The sequence below is a fragment of the Schistocerca serialis genome, chromosome 3 (assembly GCF_023864345.2).
Source record: "Schistocerca serialis cubense isolate TAMUIC-IGC-003099 chromosome 3, iqSchSeri2.2, whole genome shotgun sequence".
NCBI classification, from domain to species: Eukaryota; Metazoa; Arthropoda; class Insecta; order Orthoptera; family Acrididae; genus Schistocerca; species Schistocerca serialis.
In genome coordinates, this window is record NC_064640.1 from 11,710,430 (window position 1) to 11,734,160 (window position 23,731).

General features: G+C 42.3%; 1 protein-coding gene across 2 annotated transcripts in view; it reads right to left on the reverse strand.

Annotated features, from left to right (window-relative positions):
* Positions 1 to 3,324, reverse strand: part of LOC126469670 (ER degradation-enhancing alpha-mannosidase-like protein 1) — a 201,057-nt gene extending 197,733 nt beyond the window's left edge. Inside the window, exon 1 of one of the 2 annotated variants that reach the window (XM_050096819.1) lies at positions 2,754 to 3,317. In XM_050096819.1, coding sequence (XP_049952776.1) covers positions 2,754 to 3,025 — 272 coding nt within the window. In that variant the 5' untranslated portion in view covers positions 3,026 to 3,317. Of the gene's footprint in view, positions 1 to 2,753 lie in introns of both variants that reach the window. The other variant, XM_050096820.1, reaches the window with a different exon arrangement.
* Between the last annotated feature and the right edge of the window lie 20,407 nt (positions 3,325 to 23,731).

A 23,731-nucleotide genomic window follows, 5' to 3' on the forward strand; every position in this document is an offset into this window, starting at 1 on the left:
GACCAATAAAAGCTGTTAGTGGAGGGAAATTTTTTCACATTTGGAAATTGAGTGAAGAGGATATACCACGTCCAAACTGTGTGTGCAAAAGCTTGAGAGTGGATCAGGCAGTTCAGCATTTCACATTTTGCCTACAAATTCTTCATACATCATAGGTTTATTTCTGACTCCACCAACTCAATCATGATATGTGGTAATTTTATATGCCTGACAGTTTAAACCGGAAACAAAACAGCCTTGCCACCTTGGATACACCTGTTCTCACTGTCACCAAAGTTAAGCACCGTTGGACCCAATTTTTACTTTGGCGGATGACTACCTGAGAACATTGGCTGCTGTTCACTCAAGGATGCCCAAGTCACAGAAGTAGCATCCAATTGAAAGGCTTATCAGGCTGTTGGGCTACAAATTTTTGTTATTGTTAATGAGAAACAAGGTAGCAATACATCTGAAGCAACCACGCTGAAGCTCATCTATCATGTAAAGAAAACTTACGTTAATCTGCCACATTGAACACCATTATGAAATGTTGTATTCGTGATTGATGGAACAAGTATTAATGTAATGTAAGGTAAGGTAAAGTGAAGGCAAAAAGCTATGTCAGGTGAAACAACCATGGATGAATAAAGTAGAGCAGTACATCATGGTTACTATGTTGGAGTAGGTCTTCCCAAGTTTTCCAAAGAATGCAGCAGCGGCAGCAGTCAAAGGGACAAAAATGCATCAAGGCAACACCTGTCCACACTATACCCATGACCAGAGTATTTCTTACACTCTACTACAGAAGAAACTTTCTTATCCAAATCGGAAATACGGAAGCGTCCGATCCCACCCGTCTGCTTTGACCCATGACGTCACAAATATGGCGGAAACAAAAACACACACACACACACTTTCCACAAGAAGCCTAATGACACTAACGGGACAAGTGTGGGAAATGGGGTGTTTTGGGTGGGGGGCAAACTAAATATAAACAAATTTAGACGCCTTGCGTAGCTACAGTGTGTAAGTGAAGACAGCCATGCATGAATACCCACCCACTTCCCCAGGGGTTGTAACCCCTGCAACCCATAGAAGATAAAGATGCTTCAGTAGCTGATTAGTGTTTTTTGTCTTTAAAAAAAAAATCTCATGGGATACAACGAACAGATCAGAAAGATAAATATAATAAACTAAAACAGAAATTCGAGGAAACAGGTAATTAAAATAAGTAATAAGTTTTTTTAAATTAAAAAAAAAAAATCTCACGAGATAGAACGAACAGATCAGAAAAGTAAATAAAATAAGATAAAACAGAACTGGAGACAGCCACACTCAAACCAAACTCCGCGCCGTCATGATGTCACACACGACAACACCCTTACTTCACGGGTCAAAGCCGACGCGTGGGATCGGACGCTTCTGTCGACCCTCCAAATCACAGCCCACATCTGGTATTCATGCGATTTCAGTTTGCAAAAATGAAAAGCAACCAACCTTAAGTGAGAATTACATTGAAGGCCAGAAGAATGCGAGTTTGCAACTATTAAACATTGCTGAATAACTTGCCTAAGGAAGGATACATATTTCTGATACCTCAGAATCCATCTGCCTAGTATAATTCCACTCTTTCACACATGATTTATAATTTCACAGTACCTTCCTCCAGAGTTGGCTTTACTGCAAATAAGGGAATTCATATAAGCTGTAATAGGCCTAATGCATCTGATTACAAACTAATGGAAACTGTGTCAAAATTTGTGTCAACCATTTGTGAGGATGTTCAGTGGTTCTGAAACTGTGGAAATAATTTCTTTTTGTTGCCCCAATGGACAGCTCACAATTTCTGAGCAACCAAGTTTTTATTCAATAAAAATCAGTTATAACATGTGCAGTAAATGTATGATATTTATTTATTTATTTTATTTATCCATCCATCCATTGACAATAAATATTGTATGGATATTGTCAAGGGTACATGTAAGCCATTTCAAAGAAATGGGATACGAACAATATACACGTAAAAAAGTACAAAACAAAATAATAAAATGAAGTTAATAATAATATAATGACATTAATATAGCCTATATACATCCCTGCTTGTTATTTTAAATGCACAGTCTGTTTTTCATAAGGCTTTAGTTTTGTTTTCCCTAAACGGCAAGTCCTTATACACACAACACTGCTTAAGTATATATTTACATCACACAACAGCTGTCCTTTAAGTATGTAAATGTAATCCATTCTATTCACATGTCATTAAACAGTTTGACAAGAAATTATCTGGAAACTTACTTGTGACATTACGCATGGCCTCAGAGTCTGCATTTGCTCAATGACCAGAAATAATTATATCTTAGCCTTATAGGGATTTAATACCTCCAGTATCACATCAACTCCTGGATGTATACATACATGTGTTCTACAGGGTAAGTACTTTTAACAGGTATGAAAAATGACAAGCTTAGCTAGAGGAATCATGAGGGGGGGATGGAGACTAGGAGCTTAATACGATACTTTAAGAAAATGTGTTTTAACACTTAATAAGAAACCAATAAATGGGAACGAATTATTATGTCAACTACTATCAGAAAATTTATTTGCTGCGTGCAGGAGAAGTTGGTTTATCCAGCCAGTCAGTTCTCTACTCATGTCCTATGATAAACCATTTTCAATGCTCGTTTTGGGCTTTTGTATTCATACTACACATCTAAATATTACGTTTCGGGTATAGGGAACATAGGGCTAAATTAAGCAATTTTTGTTGAACTTACGGATTGTCATAGTCTGGGCCCCTTCCAGTGCACATTATTGGATTAAGTTCGTCCATCGGAAAGGCATATTCCATGTAATTCTCGTATGCAAAGTAGAACATTTTCTTCGATTCTTCCAGCATTTGCAAACGAAGTTTTTCTGGAAAAGCTCCATACTTAGATTCCAAGAAATCCAATGGCTTCTTAAATATATTGACATTTTCCGTTGTGGTGCGAGATAAAATCAGAATAATGAGCGAAAAAAAATGAAAATTAAATAAGGCACGGAACATTGTATGGTAATAGCATAGTCCCGTCTACAGTTTTTATGAATCACACGGTTTCGTCTATAAGTCCTCGGGAGAAATTAACCACATTGAAGCAAATTTTTAAAGATAAAATTAAAACACCCACACAGACGAAGATCACCTGCAATCACATTATTCACTAATTACCCTACTCCGCGAGAATGTCACAAACTTGTCTGCTGATTACATAACTTCCACGCTGTCTGTTTCTATGATAATAAAACATACCACAGATAGAATTTAAAAAAATGTAAGGCTGACGTGGTTCGTAATGTGCAGAAATACTATACCCTATCGACTTGGTAGTGTCCTATTACGATATACATAGTATTATCATTCACCGCGTCATTGGTTTTAAAACTGACTTATACTCCCTGAATTTCACAAAAATGTCTCATATCAACGTTCTGAAACATTATGAGTTTCTTTCTACTATTAACTCCTTAAAGAGCATTAACAGTAAGCTTCTGTTATACAAGAACATAAAAATATGCAACTATTAGGAAAGTATTATGCGCAATATACAAAAAATGGACTGGCTGACGTATAAACATTCATAATGCGACACATCTGTCACTAAGAGCAAATATGAAATCCATGGGAGCAGTTCAAATCTCAGTATCGCTGGATTTTACATCACACTACTGTTGTGAGAAATATGAATTTATTGCTAGCAAGGTTGTGCAAGCAGAATTCATGTCTGTCATAGCTGTGACGGCACCTATGTGTGTCTTTACCCTATTTTTCTTGGTTAGGACCACTCCTGTAAAGGATGCCATAACGAAACGCAGGGGGCGGTCAAAAAGATACACACGTTACATCTACATGTTACCACGCCTAATACGATTTAGGAACCCGTTGGTATTCAAAACAACTTCCAGTCTTCTCGGAATGGATAAAAATAGGTCCCGCATGGATATCAAGAATATCTTATACCATACTTCCTGCAAAATAGTTGCAAATTCAAGTTACGATGATATACGTGGATTGCGATTACGCACCCTGCTCTACACCACAAAGGCCCAATAATATTATTATCTGGTGTCTGTTGCGGCCAGGAGAGATATGGCAATTCATCCTCGTGCTCACAGAACCAGCGCTGGACAATGCGAGCTGTGCGAACAGGAGTCCTGTCGTCTTCGAACATAGCATCACCGTTAGTAACAAACGCTGTATCATGGGATGGCCCTGATCAGCGAAAACGGCCAGATTATCCTTGGCAGTAATACAACCTTGCAGAGTAACTACGGAGCCCATGGAATATCACACTACGAATGCCCAAAACATCACCGAACCCCCGCCATGCTTCACACTTGCAGCTAAAAGCCTGCATTGTAGGCTCGGGATGGCGTAAGCCACAACTGAACACGGTCAGTAGTTGTAAACAGTGTGAAACACGACTCATGCGGCCGAACGACTTTCTTTCATCGCTACATTGTCCATTTGTCCAAGTTTCAGTGGCTCCACCACTACGTTACGTTTTCCTGTTACGGACGCTTGCATCACTGGTGAGTGCTTTTGGAATTCCATCTCGCGCTGCAGTTCCTTGCTTATGGATCTCATATGGTGATGTTTTAGTGTTGAGAAGTTTCGCGAGTGCAACATTCAGTTCTGCAGTGACTTACGCAGCTGTCGTCCACTTTTTTGTTGTTATGGAGTCTATACAGTCTTTAATATGTCTACGAAGTCTTTCGCGACGTACGAGGGCAGTTCAATAAGTAATGCAACACATTTTTTTTTTCTGAAACAGGGGTTGTTTTATTCAGCATTGAAATACACCAGGTTATTCCCCAATCTTTTAGTTACACAACACTATTTTTCAACGTAATCTCCATTCAATGCTACGGCCTTACGCCACCTTGAAATGAGGGCCTGTATGCCTGCACGGTACCATTCCACTGGTCGATGTCGGAGCCAACGTCGTACTGCATCAATAACTTCTTCATCATCCGCGTAGTGCCTCCCACGGATTGCGTCCTTCATTGGGCCAAACATATGGAAATCCGACGGTGCGAGATCGGGGCTGTAGGGTGCATGAGGAAGAACAGTCCACTGAAGTTTTGTGAGCTCCTCTCGGGTGCGAAGACTTGTGTGAGGTCTTGCGTTGTCATGAAGAAGGAGAAGTTCGTTCAGATTTTTGTGCCTACGAACACGCTGAAGTCGTTTCTTCAATTTCTGAAGAGTAGCACAATACACTTCAGAGTTGATCGTTTGACCATGGGGAAGGACATCGAACAGAATAACCCCTTCAGCGTCCCAGAAGACTGTAACCATGACTTTATCGGCTGAGGGTATGGCTTTAAACTTTTTCTTGGTAGGGGAGTGGGTGTGGCGCCACTCCATTGATTGCCGTTTTGTTTCAGGTTCGAAGTGATGAACCCATGTTTCATCGCCTGTAACAATCTTTGACAAGAAATTGTCACCCTCAGCCACATGACGAGCAAGCAATTCCACACAGATGGTTCTCCTTTGCTCCTTATGGTGTTCGGCTAGGCAACGAGGGACCCAGTGGGAACAAACCTTTGAATATCCCAACTGGTGAACAATTGTGACAGCACTACCAACAGAGATGTCAAGTTGAGCACTGAGTTGTTTGATGGTGATCCGTCGATCATCTCGAACGAGTGTGTTCGCACGCTCCGCCATTGCAGGTGTCACAGCTGTGCACGGCCTGCCCGCACGTGGGAGATCAGACAGTCTTGCTTGACCTTGCGGCGATGATGACACACGCTCTGCCCAACGACTCACCGTGCTTTTGTCCTCTGCCAGATCACCGTAGACATTCTGCAAGCGCCTATGAATATCTGAGATGCCCTGGTTTTCCGCCAAAAGAAACTCGATCACTGCCCGTTGTTTGCAACGCACATCCGTTACAGACGCCATTTTAACAGCTCCGTACAGCGCTGCCACCTGTCGGAAGAATGAAACTATACGAGACGAAGCGGGAATGTTTGAAAATATTCCACAAGAAATTTCCGGTTTTTTCAACCAAAATTGGCCGAGAAAAAAAATGTGTTGCATTACTTATTGAACTGCCCTCGTATTTCTCGAATAAAAATCTCTCGGTGTACATGCCGCGTCAATTCAGGATAAAACTCCAAGCTTTCGACCACTACCCCCATGGTCATCGTCAGGGCTAAAACTGACTGTCGAAAACTAGCGAGGCTCACACTTTTATATGCAAAGGACGGCTTCTGATTGGCTGGAATACGTCAAAGAAACAGCCGATATGGCGCGTAGTGAAGTGGTGCCCTCTACTTCCATAGATGTAGTTTCTATCCCGCATTGCTTGCAGCGCCATCCCTTGAATCAGGAGGTAAAGTGCGGGAAGTTTTTCTCTGCGATTTTTCTTTATCCAGTGCACTCTTCCAAGTGTTGCTAAGTGCATAGCTGTTGTCTCTGTTAAAGTTATTATCGCTAAGTCTAATTTCGACTGCTTCCCGGATCACAGAGTCCCCGTAATTCGATGCATGGGCTATTACTCCGGTTTCTTCAAATAAAATCTTATGCTTGTTAAGCAGGCTATGTTCAGCCACCGCTGCATATAAAAGTGGGAGCCTCGCTAGTTCATGACCCCCACACGGATCCTCTATGACCTCATTCCTTTCCCCCATCTGCTCCTATTTCTCGAACATATCCGCATACTCTACATCTCCCGCCGCCTTGATCCCCCTCACCCCCTTGTTGCTCCTCTCCTCTGCTCTCCTCTCCTCTCCTCTCCTCTCCCATCCCTGCCCCCTGCCACGTCTTCACTGTTGTGTCCTCCCTACCCTCCATCTCTACACCCTTCATCTCTTTTCCTAAGGTGGCTTCCATCAACTCCCCCTCCCGGATGATGCCCTCTCTCCCTCCATTTATCCCTCCTATTAACTCTGATCCTCATCCCCCCTCCATTCCTCTGTCCTTTTCCCAGGCTCCCTCTCCCCCCTTCCATCCTCTTTTTTCCCCACGTGCCCTCTCTCTGCCCCCCTTCTCTCCCCTGAGTCCTTTTGCATTTCCCTCCTCTGCCTTTTCCCATTCCCTCTCGCATCTGCCCTGCCCCTCTCCCCCCTTATGAGTCCTCTCCCTCCTTTGGTTCCCCCCCCCTTTCGTTTTTTCCTGTCCTCCCTCCTTGTTTTCCCCCTCATCCAGGTCCTCCCCCAATCTTCCCTTGGCTAGGGAGTGTCATCTTCGTGCCGACATTTTCGTGCAGTGTTTTACAGTGAGTGTTCCGTGTTGTATGTCTTTTGGGAAGTGTTGCAAATGGCTGTCATACTGTCGCTGGGTGTGATTTTTTATCTCTTGCGAACGGAAACCAGACTGTCGCCATGTTTTTTTAATTGTGTGTCTACTATGTTACTTGTCTGATCCCTGTGTATTTTATTAACATTGCCAACCCCTTTGCTCTATGTTTTATCTTTCCACAATTTTCTGCGGTTTTTACAATTTAAGTCACCATTTTATCGCCTGTTTTTCTTGTTTCTTTTCTTCTCACGTTTTTAAAAAGTCTGTAGGCTGTAAAGCAGCGTGCTAAGCTGCTGCCAGCCCGCCCCCTTCGGGGGGGAATTGAAATTCAATAAAGGAAAAGAAAAATAGTTCACAACAGTCAGTTATAGCCCTGACGATGACCATGGAGGTAGTGATCAAAAGCTTGGAGTTTTATCCTGAATTGACGCGGCATATACACCGCGAGATTTTTAATCTGTACATTCTTTAATTATGCAGACTGTGAATTCATCAAGTCCTGCTGAAGTTTTATTTTTTAGTTGGTGTACTACGAGTGCCACTTCCCCTTCTGTAGTTGGCAAGAGCACCATTGAGTTTGTTGGCTGGTTCTGAGTAGGTAAATCATGTTGTTGTTGTTGTGGTCTTCAGTCCTGAGACTGGTTTGATGCAGCTGTCCATGCTACTCTATCCTGTGCAAGCTTCTTCATCTCCCGGTACCTACTGCAACCTACATCCTTCGGAATCTGCTTAGTGTATTCATCTCTTGGTCTCCCTCTACGATTTTTATCCTCCACGCTGCCCTCCAATACTAAATTGGTGATCCTTTGATGCCTCAGAACATGTCCTACCAACCGATCCCTTCTTCTGGTCAAGTTGTGCCACAAACTTCTCTTCTCCCCAGTCCTATTCAATACTTGCTCATTAGTTATGTGATTTACCCATCTAATCTTCAGCATTCTTCTGTAGCACCACATTTCGAAAGCTTCTATTCTCTTCTTGTCCAAACTAGTTATCGTCCATGTTTCACTTACATACATGGCTGCACTCCATACAAATACTTTCAGAAACGACTTCCTGACACTTAGATCTATACTCGATGGTAACAAATTTCTCTTCTTCAGAAACGCTTTCCTTGCCATTGCCAATCTACATTTTATATCCTCTCTACTTCGACCATCATCAGTTATTTTGCTCCCCAAATAGCAAAACTCCTTTACTACTTTAAGTGTCTCATCTCCCAATCTAATTCCCTCAGCATCACCCGACTTAATTCGACTACATTCCATTATCCTCGTTTTGCTTTTGTTGATGTTCATCTTATATCCTCCTTTCATGACGCTGTCCATTCCATTCAACTGCTCTTGCAAGTCCTTTGCTGTCTCTGACAGAATTAAAATGTCATCGGCGAACCTCAAAGTTTTTATTTCTTCTCCATGGATTTTAATACCTACTTCGAATTTTTCTTTTGTTCCCTTTGCTGCCTGCTCAATATACAGATTGAGCAACATCGGGGAGAGGCTACAACCCTGTCTTACTCCCTTCCCTACCACTGCTTCCCTTTCATGTCCCTCGACTCTTATAACTGCCATCTGGTTTCTGTACAAATTGTAAATAGCCTTTTGCTCCCTGTGTTTTACCCCTGCCACTTTTAGAATTTGAAAGAGAATATTCCAGTCAACATTGTCAAAAGCTTTCTCTAAGTCTACAAATGCTAGAAACGTAGGTTTGCCTTTCCTTAATCTTTCTTCTAAGATAAGTCGTAAGGTCAGTATTGCCTCACGTGTTCCAGTGTTTCTATGGAATTCAAGCTGATCTTCCCCGAGGTTGGCTTCTACTAGTTTTTCCATTCGTCTGTAAAGAATTCGTGTTAGTATTTTGCAGCTGTGATTTATTAAACTGATAGTTCGGTAATTTTCAAATCTGTCAGCACCTGCTTTCTTTGGGATTGGAAATCATACGTATCTGGAAATTTCTGCTGTAATTTTTTTGCAATACTACTGAAATATGAGTTTACAAAATCAGATAATTTTTTAGGGTTACCTACTGGTACATCTTTGTTTTTAATATGTGAATTGAGGTCCTTTTTAGCAGAGTTAGATGTTTCCTGTTTGACGATGTTCCAGGCTGCTTTGCTCTTGTTTTCAGCTTGAAGTAATATTTTGTTGTTTGAAAGATTTTTTGCGGCTAGCAGCACCTTTCTGTGTTCAATTTCCTGTACTTTTTGTAGAATTGCAGAACTTATGGGTTAGACTGATTACTTTTTATGGAGTTGAGATATCTAAGAGTTTCTGAGGATTTTTTGATAGTCACCCATTGATTTTTCTTTGTAGTTTTAATTTGATAAAGAGTTTTGGGAAACATCTCTTCAAATCTGAGTTTAAAAATTGACATGAGCTTGATAAATTTCTGATTTGCATTAGTTTCTGTATACATTCCCCCCCCCCCCCCCCCCCCAATCTTCGTATTCTAGCTGGGATTTAAACTCATACAGAGCTGATTTGGGAAACATTCTTTTGTATGTACACAGTTTAGGAGGAGTTTCTACATGAATGTTAGTTTTTAAGATCTGGCAAAGGTGATCTAATAGGCCCAGGTTTTGGACAACAATATGACATTTTTTACTATCAATATCTGTAGCTACATGATCTATAGATGAGGAAGATTCTTTCGTTATTCTAGTTGGACAATTAACAAGGGAGGATATTCCACAACAGCTTAGAATATTCACATATATGGTGCTAGGCTTCTCAGGCTTCATCATATTAATGTTTAAGTCAATACAGATAATTACATTTGCTTTTGGTCGAGAAACCTTGTCTAAGCTTTGATTCAGTTTTGAGAAGAATATATCAATGTCACCACTGGGAGAGTGGTACACACAAACTATGACTAATTTTTTTGCTATACCATGCCCTATTATTTCAACACCGCAAAGTTCAAAATGTTTGTCCTCACCTAGATCTAAAAGATCATATCTAACTTTAAATGACATACCTTTTTTACATAGATACATGAACCTTCACCATTCATTGAGATTCTGCTATAGTAACATGCAAGGTCATATGAGGCTAATGCAATGTGTTCAATTTCCTTCCCTTTGCACCAGTGTTCGGTGATACACAAAATTTGGCTATCAAAACTTTCCAATTCTACTTCTAGCTGTTGTGCTTTGTTCTTTATGGCTTGAATGATTTGGTGAAACACTGTTAGGCATTTGTTTTCACTTATCTTCGTTACTCTCTATAGCTATAAAGCCTAGACTGCACATCGCTTAATGGCATGCACTGAAATTACAATATGTTTTTTATGCTACTGAGTCCTGATGATTTTCTAAATGTGGATTCAATCTTCAACCCCATATTCCAGATCTTTATATGCAGTATTTTATTGCTTCTATTACTAATTTTTCTATGCCACATATACTTTGTCGAAGCCACAACCTACTTTACACAAGCCAGAATCACGACAATTGGAAACACTGTGAAGATGGCCCACTACAGGTAATCAGCGAAATACAACTATGATCGTTTTGACTTCTGTTGTTACAAAATGTGTAACTTCTGGTAATATGTTTCCCCTAGACTCCCAAAGACCACTGCTCTGTCTGTAAAGGCGAATTTTCTTACTGTCATTGATATTATTATTATTATTGTTATAGAAACGATATTAAAAGCTAGCACGATGTTTAGAAGTTTATTTATTTGCCTTTTAGCATGTTTACCATGCATCTGGCTTTGTCAGCTGAAGTCATACATATTCATGCACTTTTTTGTTAAATACATACAGTTTGTAACACATTTATAAATTGATGATTATCTTTACAATTTACATATAAAATATCTCATTGCATATCTACACCATGATACATAAATAAATTTACCATCTCTTTCATTATATATTGTCTGCATATTAATTACAGTAGTATGCACATGTTCATCCAGTTTCACATTATGTATATTGTATATATACAGTGAGGTGATAAAATTCATGGGGTATCCCATAATACGTCTCTGACGTCCTTTCGCATGGCATATTGCACCAGCTCAACATGGTATGGAATCAACAAGTCATTGGAAGTTCATTACAGAAACATTAAGCCATGCTGCCTCCATGGCTGTCTATAATTGTGAAAGTTTTGCCAGTGTAGGATTTTGCGCACCAAGTGATCTCTCAATTAGGTCCCATAAATGTTCAATGGGATTAATGTCGGGCGACCTGAGTGGCTAAAGCATTCACTCGAATTGTCCAGAATGTTCGCCAAACCAATCGCCAACAGTTGTATCCTGGTGACAATTGTCATCAACATAAATTCCATCATTTTTTGGGAAGCTAAAACAGATGAGCAGTTGAAAATCGTCTTCAAGTAGCCAAAAATAGTCAGGATCCAGTTCATTACGTGTAAACACAGTTCAAACCATTATGGAGCCATCACCAGTTTGCACAGCACCTTGTGAGCAACTTGGGTACATAACTTTGTGGGATCTGCACCACGCTCAAACCCTACCAACAGCTCTAACCAACTGAAACTGGGATTCATCTGACCAGGCTACGGTTTTTTTCCAATCATATAGGATCTAATCAATATGGTCAAGAGCCCAGGACAGGTGCTGCAGATGATGTCGTACTGTTAGCAACGGCACTTGTGTCGGTCGTCTGCTGCCATAACCCATTACTACCTAATTTCGCTGCACTGTCCTAATGGATACATTCGTTTTATGTCCCATATTGATTTCTGTAGTTATTTCGCACAGTGTTGCTTGTCCGTTAGCATTGACAGATCTACTTGAACACTGCTGCTCTTGGATTTTAAATGAAGGCTATCGGCCACTGTGTTGTTCATGGTGAGAGGAAATGCATAGAAGCTGATATTTTCAGGATACTCTTAACACTGTGGGTCGTGGAATACTGAATTCCCCAATGATTTCCGAAATGGAATGTCCCACGCATCTACCTCCGACTACCATTCCACATTCAAAGTCTGTTAAATCCAGTCATGTGGCCACATTCACGTTGGAAACATTTTCACATGAATCACCTGAGAACAAATGACTGCACTGTCATTTTGTATCTTGTATATGCAATACTACTGCCACCTCTATATGTGAATATTGCTATCCCATGACTTTAGTCGCCTCAGTATAATACAGCAATTTCTCATTTATTGCTGTCATGGAAAAATAGTTTTTGGATACCATACATGTTGCATTGGTGCACTATACTTGTTACCTACACAACAGCTACACAATTTTTATTCCTCATGTATCACAATTTTAGTCATTCCTTAAAATTCTGTTTTCGCCCATGGCTACGTATGACCAGTGACACGTCCTGTCATATACAATATTTGATGTCTGCACTGTGCACAATGTTCTGTTTTTGTGTTTCATAATTTTCTACACCTGTTAAAATTACATTTGTGGATATTTAAAGGGGAAGATATTGGTGATTCATTCTTTCGTGCATATGTTAAAAGCACTGTAGCATGCATTAGAGAGTAAAACAGCCTTGCTTTTAACATGCAATGAGATGTCCATTCTATGAGTATGGCTGTCTGTTTAACAGCTGCATGGTGTTGTCATATTGAAGGCTCTGGCTTGAGTAGAGTAGGCAGTGCTCGAAGGCCTGTCATCTGCTGAATTTTAATAGGCCTAGGAAATCACCTGTTGAGTAAGAATATCTGTGAGTATGTTTATAGAAGAGTAAAAACAGTTCATTCAACCAACTTGGCTCTCAGGTCACATGACTTTCATACTGTGTAAAGGCCAACCCATACATAACGGTATGTCTGCAAACATCACATCTGCACAGACAGATGGTATTGTGTAGGTCAAGGGCTCCTTGGTGTGGGCATGCTATTAGCGCAAATATGAGACGTGTGCAAACCTGGAAATTGGAGTTAGAGATTTGAGCAAAACTGCTCCAATCTGTGGGTGCAAACGACACTTGCACAGACAAATCGTAGCACACGGACAGTAGATGGCCGCAAATCTGGCATGTGAAACTTGTTTGGATCAGCTGCTTGTCCATTCTAGTGTTTCTTGTCTTTGTGTACACACTGAATTCTAAAAGGTTGATATGCAACAGTGCTTTAGGGAGCTCACTGCTGAATTTATTGAAATGTATAGGAGTCACACATGTTTGTGGAAAGTTAAGACCATGGATTTCAGCGTCTGAGATAAGAGGGCATGTGCTTATTTATTTAATTTCTTGTGGCAAAAGCATTCATGCATATCAAAGAGCTCTACAGTAAATTAACTACATGTGTCATAATAATTAAAGAAAAAATATAAAATGGGTCATAATAATTAAAACAGAAATATAAAATGGAAATATACATTAAGTTACATGTGTGTATAATGCTAATTAAAAACAGAAGTAGCTACTATGTATGTACGAGGGTTGGAACTTTCATAGTTGCAACTATTTATTTACAGATCGTACAAAATAGATACATGTTTCGAAGTTTTACTGACCTTCAAAGTATTCACCAGCATTGTGTATAACCTGTTGCCAGCGATATGGAAGTCGTAGGATATTCTTAGCAGTGCCAGTTGTGTTGAAAGTTCGAGCGGTACGGTTTATTGCCCGACGAATTTGTAGCAGTTCTGAAGCAAATACCTGAAGTGTTTCCTTCGGTTTAGAAATCGAGTTGAACTTACGAGGGCTTAAATCAGAGGAGTGCAGTAGGTATAGCACTTAGGAGCCCCACCAGTCAAACAAATCAGTAACAGCTTCCACTGTACGTGCTTGAGCATTGTCCTGCAAAATGATGGTCAGGTCTTACAGAAAGTGTCATCACTTCTGTCTCTAAGCTGGCCGTAGATTGTGTTCCAAAAATGAACGGCACAGAGACAGAAGTGATGACACTTTCTGCAGGACCTGACCATCATTTTGCAGGACAATGCTCAAGCACGTAAGTGCAACCTGTTACTGATTTGTTTGACTGATAAGGCTGCTAAGTACTATACCACCTACTGCACTCCCCTGACTTAAGCCCTCGTAAGTTCAACTCGATTTCTAAACGGAAGGAGACACTTCATGGCATTCGTTTCAGAACTGCTACAAATTCGTCGGGCAATAGACCGCGCCGCTCGAACTTTCAACACAACTGGCACTGCTAAGAGTATCCTACGACTTCCACATGGCTGACAATGGGTTATACACAATGCTGGTGACTACTTTGAAGGTCAGTAAAACTTTGAAACACGTATCTATTTTGTTCGAGTTGTAAATAAATAGTTGCCATTATTAAAGTTCCAACCCTCATATTAAATTTTCCTGGACCACCGTTTGGCCATAGACAATGCATTGGCTGAAGCTTTCGCCACCTCTTTGGCAGTGCACGTAGCTGGACGCACACAGCATTGCAACAGGAGGTCTGTAGGCTGTTCAGCACGATGCTCACACAGCATTGTCTCCACTGTGTGGCCGCATCTGCATAGGTTGCATCTTCAGTTGACCTTAAGACAAGGAGGGAAACTAATTTTAAAAAAGGTTGGTACGGACTTAACCAAAATTATTACTTGTGCCTCATTTGTGCTTAGAGATCTCTGTCATTTTCATCTGAATAAGGGATTGCTAGCATACTTTCTCTCAATATTGTCTTATACCGTAATATTTTGTGGGAGTGTAGATAAAATTAAAATAAAACTATTTATCCTATAGAAGAGTGCAGTCAGAATATTGGGTAGGCTGATAAAGAAACATGTTCCCAAAGTGTCTTCAGGGATATAGGGATTCTAATATCTGCATGCCAATACATTCATTCCCTAATGGAATACATGGTTCAAAACAAGAGGGAATTAAAGGTAAACTGTGCAATAAAGTAGCAGAATATGAAAAGTAAAACTTTTCATATGGAATATGGATACCTATCTAGAGTTCAGAATGGAGGTTTTTCATATATTCAGGTGCAAAAGTTTATAACAGATTGCTGGTAGACTTCAGGCAGGAATACAGAATTACCATATTGTCAGAAACAAAGTAAAACGTACCACACTGACTACTTCTATCATTTATTAAAATATATGGAGCTACAAACACTTCTTATAACATAAAAATATTATCTGTTGTCGCATTTGATATATTACGTAATTGAGATACCGTACATTACTTGTTTGTATAAATACGAGCAGCAGCACTTCCCATCCAGGAGTTCTTGGGTGTGGTTACAAAGTGACAATACACTATATGATCGAAAGTATCCGGACACTCCCTACAACATACGTTTTTCATATTAGGTTTTTAAGGCTAGCTGCAAACAATGGCGGAGCATAGACAGTGGGGGGAGGGGGGGGGGGGGAGGGGGATGGAGAGGCGGCTGTTCCGCGTTGGGTAGCTCCGTGTAGGTCAAAACTGCCTATGTTCTGTGCCGCGAGCTGTAAAAAAATATATTTTTCTACACTTCATTTCTGATGTTTATGTGGCAATTAGGCAACTAGAAAGACTATTGACTGGACCTGACCCTTTTGCACGCGTATGCACGTTTTACGGCTAAAATTGAGTGCAAACGAAAATTATTCTCACACAATACTTGAGACTGTGATATCAGTGGTCTTAGTTTGGTGAATGTTTCTTTGTAGAGGGTGTACTGTTAACATAGCTTGTCAGTCACTAAGTTGCTACAATGTGGTTGTGTTGTGAGGTGTTAGTGCTGTTATTATTTGGTGGTAATTAGATACTTGAGATAGTAAGATATAGGCAATCGATAATTTTACTAGCAAAGGTACTGTTATGAAAAATTGAGGTTGTGGATGGAGGAGATATCCGGTTTATGGTCTCCTGGAGTCAGAAAGTATATTTTCACAGAATGTGTAGCTGAGTATATGTACCGACGTAAGTGCAGTAAATTTTAGTTTGCTTCAAAGCCATGTTCTCTAGTTAGCAATATGTGTTTACTACAAAGACATAGCTATTATATTTTTTAAATCATGTAACTGAGATAGCACATTCTTGGGGTGCAGCGCTCTTTTCTGAACCATTTCATATTTTTAAATTATGAGTCAGATCAAAATGAACAGACAGAAATTTATTTTGCGTATTCTGAAACATTCTATAGAAATCTATTTTCTTTCATTGTCTACGTGTTTAGAATAGTGTAATCGGACTCACTTCTGTTGTTATTGTTTCACATTAAACTGCCCTTATTGTACGTCCGACATGATGCGAGTATTGGCATTCTTCTAGAATCGTGCCTGATCCCATGTGAGTGAGTATTTTCTGTTTCATGATATAGTCTAGGGAAGATCAAATAAAATATTTAGTAATTTGTGCATAGGTAAATCGAATTATTTACGAATTATTCTGGTATATTATTTTTCTTTACTTAGTTGTAAGGAAGGCGATAAGGTATTTCTTTGTTCTTTATGCAAAATACCTGAAATTTCTGCAGAATTAATTTGTGATGATGATGAATCTATGAGATGTTTCTCTGCCTTTGAACATGATAAGTTCGAAGAAACTGAATACATGTGTATCTCCATACATACTTCGCTAGCTACCGTATGGTTCCCTGTACCACTACTAGTTATTTCATTTACTGTTTGAGTCGCAAATAGAGTGAGGGGAAAACAACTGTCTATATGCCTCTGTACGAGCCCTAATGAATCGTTCTGCAGTCAGCCTCAAATGCATACTGGTTACATCACTAGTCACCACGACCATGCACAAGAACCGACTAGCCAGTAGCTGGAATCTTTTCTTTGTACCCAGCTAGTCGCACGAGGCTAAACCACTACTTCTGGTTGGTCACTGACTGCAGACATTGTGAGACAAGCAGGAATGGCTTGGACGTATACAGTAGTTCTAACGAATTCCATCCTGACATAGACCCTCAGTTTAAAAAATACACTTTACTCAATCCGAGACAGTGATGCTGTTGACCACACACTTCGAATTTCTCGCTCGAAATGTAAATTTTTCACTAAAGTGTCGTTTCTTGTTGTGGAAATCCTGTGCAAAACTATGGCATAGTCTGTATTTCCTGTAAATATTCTCTCGCCATCTAAAAATATCTGTTCTAATAAGCTTAATATCTGTTATGTCGTGCATCACAGAACTCATCTTTGGCTCATGACAAAGTGCTAAGAGCATGCTCTGCCTCTTTTACAGGACGCTTCTTCACGTTCGAACTCTCTTAAAGTAACTATATGGTTTATCACATACAAAGTTTATTTTATACTATGTATCACATTCTAAAGTCGGTAATACAGACCGAGCGAGGTGGCGCAGTAGTTAGCACACTGGACTCTGTGGTGTTTGAAAAGTCTAATCAGGAAACATCGCATTTCTTTACCGCTTGAGCGACACCAGGTAAGAAATGTTAATATATTTATTTATTTATTTGTAGCATGTTAAGTGGAGACTTGTTATTTTAACAGATTTTGTTTCTGTTCTTTCATGTCGAGCTTGACAGCAAGATGATCCAGTGTGGAGTCCAGACGCTGCGGACGACGAGAGCTAACCACTATCACATCGTAGTCGACGACCGGCGGCTGGAAGAACCGCTGAAACATCATGCTGACCATTATTAAAAGATGTTTTATGTTTTTTTTATAAAATTAAAAGGGAGTTCAAGGTTGAAGGTGGAATGATAAAGTTTGTAATTGGATGTCAATTGGTTATCAACTGTTAAATAAACTTCGAGTTGGAAGTTAAAGTAAATATTACTTATGTGTGAAATTTGCAAATTTTATTAAAATTCAGACTTCTTGAAGAGATTCTGGCAGAATTTTATCAGGAGTGTGGACGATCTTCAATAATTACCTAGTTTAAAGTTTTATTAATGAGAAGTCGACACGTATTGACATTTTGAAAATAATCGATACTGTGAAGTGTATTAAAATTCTGTTTTAAAACTTTATCGCCGATTGTGCTCAAGAGGATCGGTTTTAAAGTGGAGTATTTCGTTAAATGAGAACAAGATAGATTCTTTAGTGACATTAATTAATTATTTAAGGAAAAATTAGGAGAATTTCAATTTGTTCTGGCAAAGATATCAAGGAGTGTCAGACCGCACAAGGAACATATAAAAAACTCTGTGACTTTGTTGAACTGTCAAACATTTTTTTTACGATAAAACTTTTCTACAACATGGACTGGTGAATTTTGCTGCGTCTATCCTTATCTTCTAGGTTGAATCTGCTACAGCTTACTGTTTTTCTTTACGGATTTTCAAATAACTGGGAAAAGAACTTATAATCTGATCTGCGGCTGACCGTCGATATTGGGTATACGGTTAGGCTGTTAAGCCCGTTGGTTTGCAGATTGCCTTTCTTTCCCCTGCTGCAGACATCGTTGCTGAGTTGCTGCGACAGGATCGGCGGTTCAGCGGAACTCGCATTCGGGAGGATGACGGTTCAAACCCGTCTCCAGCCATCCTGATTTAGGTTTTCCGTGATTTCCCTAAATCGTTTCAGGCAAATACCAGGATAGTTCCTTTAAAAGGGCATGGCCGATTTCCTTCCCCATCCTTCCCTAATGCGAGCTTGTGCTCCGTCTCTAATGACCTCGTTGTCGACGGGACGTGAAACACTAATGGCCTCCTCCTCCTCCTCCTCCTCGGTAATATAGCTGATTTTATTACGATGGTCATCTTTTCCAGTGTAGGTGTAAGATTGAAATTTCGTTAAAAGATCTCTCCACAACATAAAAAAACGCCTCATTACCGCTCCAACTCCCGAATCATATCTGTGGTACTCTAGCTCTTGCTCTCATGCACCCAGCGGCACGTCATTGATATCAAAGTGATAGGTTAATTAATTAAACGGATCATGAGAGTCACTTTCCATGGTGACTGATTTTTTTCCAACTGTCGGATTACACTTGCCACGCAGATCAAATGGGTATACCTAGAGGGAAGACGATGTTCTTTTCGAGGAACACTATTGAGAACCGACATTTGAAGCTGATCGCAGAAGGATTCTTCTGCCGCCAACATACACTGCGCGTAATGACGACAAAGATAAGATATGATAAATAAGCGCTCATAAGGAGGCATATAGGCAGTCTTTTCCTCTCACTCTATTTGCGAGTGGAGTAGGAAAGAGAATGACTATTAGTGGAACGAGTACCTCCATCACACGCAGTAAGATTTATTTATCTATTTACATTTTCTTTCCGTGGAGCCATCGTAATGATGGCTTTTGCAAACGTCAGACTTAATACTATGGTTATATTTACACTTATAAAATACACTATATTCTGTAGCTGTTGCTTCTTATGCCTATTTTTTACATTTATCACACTACAGCTGTTACAATCACTATCTTAAAATTCGTTGAAAGAATATAAACATTTTTCTATTAGATAAGATTTTAATTTTGTTTTAAAAACATTTCCTGTGTACGTTCTTAGAGCGTTTGGTAGCTTGTTATACCAAATCAAACCACTGATGTATGGACTTCTATCAGTCATTCTTAACCTTGTTCTGTTATGGAAATAGTTACACTTTGTTCTAGTGTTGTGATCATGTACAGTCTTAGACATAAAAACTGACCGCTGGCCGGCCGCCACAGAGACTAAGTCCGAGTCGTTCACTTACGGTGGCCAATAAAACCGACCGCCCCTGACAACTCTAACTCGAAAGGCTACGAATCCTCTACACCTCCCGTAAACTCGATCCTCCTCACCCGCTCGTCTCCCCGATCCTCTCCCACCCCCGCCCGCTGCCGCGCCTGTACTCCCATGTCCCACCCGGTCTCCATCTCTCCACCCTCCTTACCCTCTCCCAAGGTGGTTTCCGCCAGCTCCCTCTCCCTGATGATGTCCTCGTCCCCTCCATCTACCCCTCCTATCAACTTTGACCCTGCCCCCCCTCCCTCCTGGTGTCCTTTCCCTGCGGCACCCTCCCTCCTTTCTCTTCCCTTCCCTTCTCTCTCCTTTTCCCCCATCCCCTCCCTCCACCCCTCTTCTTCCGGGCTTCCCCTCCCCCTTCCTCTCTCCCCCTTCCTCTCTCCCCCCCTCTTTCCCCAGCCCGTGGCGTCCCTGCGCTCCCCTCTCGCTTTCCCTCTCCCCCTCCTCCTCCTCCTCCTCCTCCTCCTCCTCCTCTCTTGGCAGGTCCCCGGACTCGCACACGCATCGTGAACTTTCGCGCGCCGGAGATCATCGCCCTCGGATTAGTGTCTGTGCCGTCGTGTCTGTGCCTCAGTGTTTTTCGCCGTCCACGCTCCTTCGTTCACGTGTGTCATCTACCTCGTCAGTGTTTGTGCCCAGTGCCGACGGTTTTTCTTGTTTGTTTCGTCAAGTGTGAACGGCTTCATGTTTTTTTAACTATTGTATCTCCTGTTTTTTAACCGCCATTCTGTTACTTGTCTGTCTCCCTTTCTTTTTTCTTGTACTGCTTATGGCTGAAGAGCGGAGTACACTGTTCCGCTGCCAGCCCACCTTGTATGGGGTGTCCAAATTACAATAAAGAAAAAAAAAAAAAAAAAAAAAAAAAAACAACTCTAAGTCCGGCCATCTGCACAATCTGGCAACACTGTAAGACGCGTAAGTGTTAGGAGGAAGTGTTGTCTACTTCCGAGACGTTGTCGAGTTGTGTGAGCCCGTGGTCTAGTGCTGGCACGGTAGCTCAGCGTGTTCGGCCAGAGAGTTTAGCTACCCTCTGTAATAAAAAAGCTGAGTGAACGGATCCACAAACAACCCGAACGGCTGTCATCGAACGTCCACCATAAACGTATTCAACGAACAATATAGAACAATAATGAGGTCAACAACAAAAAAAGAGAAAAAAAGTGGTAATCGTCGTGCGTTCTAAACTTATAGTCGCCTGTTAGCGTCCAACTGTATTTTTTTTTTAACCACATTTCGGTCCTCATCTAAAGTTATGAGTCTGATTGAATATCGAAGATAATTCCCTTCACATTCTACCCACCAGCAGCAACAAGTACTTCCAGAAACAATTTCGCAGGACAGCTCGTGGCTGTGTCACGATCATAACAGCTTACGCTCGAGCGTTTCCTCGCGCTGCAGCGGCTACCGGCCACCGGCCAGATGCCACCCGCCGCCTGAAATCCGGCACCGCCCATGTGAACGCGGCGCGACGTTGTCAGTGTATGTATCAACTGTCATTTTCGAATTTGAAGTTCTGGTTATCATCTTGCAGTTAAGCATTGGATTTTGCATACTTGAAAATCATGAACTACGGTTAAGCATTGTAAAATTGAGTCGCAAGTGGAAATAGGAGTAAGATCTGCAACACAATAGTTACTCTTGGTAAAACAGAGGGCTGAATGCAGAGGAGGCAGCTAGAAAGATCTGAACTGTGTGTGGAGCGAGTGCTTTTTGGAAAAATACGCCAGATCGAGAAAACAAAAGTGGCATTATGAATTTCGTAGTACCGTAAGGTTTTCACTTCGACACTAAGGGTTACTAGAAGTAGCAAGACGAATTTTGCTCGAGCGTTGTCTTACGATGCCTTTATTGAGTTTGTATCTGCCTGCTTGTAGCTCTGCTACAAAAGAATTAAAAATATGGCTTTCAGCGAGTCTCGAAAGGACAGTCCGGCTTTCGCCGCCGTGCAGTGCGGACGTGTTGTTGTTTCCGCCTGCGGAGCGCGCGCGATCGCTGTTGTTTACATTTCAGCGGCCGTCACTTTCGTGTCGCTTACGTGCACTACAACCGTGGCCAAGTGTTTTAGAAAATCAACATTACGATTCACCTTCTGCAACGACTACGCACGACCAAAGGCCTCGGAAGTGGAACGCTTCCTACGCGACGTTGCTAAGATCCCAGCTTCCGACATCTTGGGCACCCATTTGTCCATATTAAGCAGTACGGTGTACGTCAAAGTCGTCAATGACGCGGTATGTGAAAGAATACTTCGTGACACCAACCACGGATTACGCTTTTGCCACGCCGACGGCAATGTCGGAGCGGTCACCGTCGACCATGCCGGCTTAGGAATGCGCACCATACGAGTTTTCGAACTCCCGTTCGAGCTCCCGGCGGAAGACGTTCTCGCGGCTTTCCGCCCATATGGCACTGTACATGGACACACTGCCGAGCGCTGGGCGCAATTCCGAACGTACCCCGTTCTTAACGGTGTACGGCAGATCACCATCGATCTCCATCGCCACGTGCCATCTTACCTGCAAATTAGCGGGTCCCGCGCGGTTGTCATATACGACGGCCAACCCAAGACCCGTTCCGGGTGCGGCAAAGAAGGCCACCTCAGATCTGAGTGTCTTCAGCGACGAATCACCCAATTGCCAGCCGCTACCGTGGCACCTCCGGCTCCGACGACGGTTTTACCGATCACCTACGCATCGGCGCTCTCTTCCCCTCCCACCGGCCGCCGCCCGTCGGACCACGTACCGGTGACTCGTCCAGCTGCTACGGATACCGCCGGGGCCGACACGTCGCGCTCAAAGCCTGACGCTACTCCGGCACCACTACCAACAGCGACGACTTCCGACCCCCACCCGCCCGACCATATGGACGCCCCTTCATTTGACGTTCCTGCGACGGCCTTCCTCTCAGAGCGACGCGACTTCCTTCCGTCTTCCTACACGGAGGGACGAACCCGCAAACAACGTTCACCTAAGAGGCGCAAGAGGAGGCGCCGTACGGTCTCGGGACGAGACGGATCACCTCCCCCTGATGCTCCAGAGTCCGTCCGACCAGACGAGGCCTCGGAGAACCTGCACGACGATACGAATGACGACAACATGACGCCGACTGTGGCTGTGTCGATGCCTACTCTACTGGCTCGCCCAGGTGCTCCAGAACCAATGGACTCCACCGCTGCGACTGCCGCCGAGACGTCCTCCGCCCCTACGACCGACGTGGAACGTACGACCATCACATTGACAGCGCCTTCAATGGTGTGGAGTGAGGACGTCGATGAGGAGCCGGACCACACGCTGGGGACAGAGTCACCCCAGACGGAAGCATCGTTACGCCGCTGATAATGCCGTCAGGTGGCGTACGGCACGACTCGCAGTTGCCTCGCCCCTCTTCATCCTCCGCTGGTGGAGTTCCCCTCCACGGCGGGGTACGGCTCCAAACCTACCGAATAGCGACGATCGACACTAACGCCATTAGCTCACCCGTCAAACTTCAACTGCTGCGAGAGATGATATGGGCGTCGGACGTCGATATCGCACTACTACAGGAAGTACACTCGGCCACACTTCCAAACGTCGCAGGATGTAACACTTATCCTTCTCCTGGTGACCACCTGGGACGCGGCGTAGCCATATACGCCAGAGAAGACATTCCAGTGACCGATATCACATACCTTCCATCTCCCAGATGCATGGCCGTCTCCGTCATGGGGACGCGTATCGTCAACATATACGCTCCGTCAGGCTCCACCCGCAGACGCGACAGGGCACTCTTCTATTCAGACGAAATTGCTCCTTTGTTTCTTGGACGCTGCGACCATTACTTGCTTGGGGATGATTTTAATTGTGTCTTGCACCCTACAGATCAAGTGCCCCACTACAACACCTGTCAAGAACTGCGTCTTGTCGTCCGAGATCT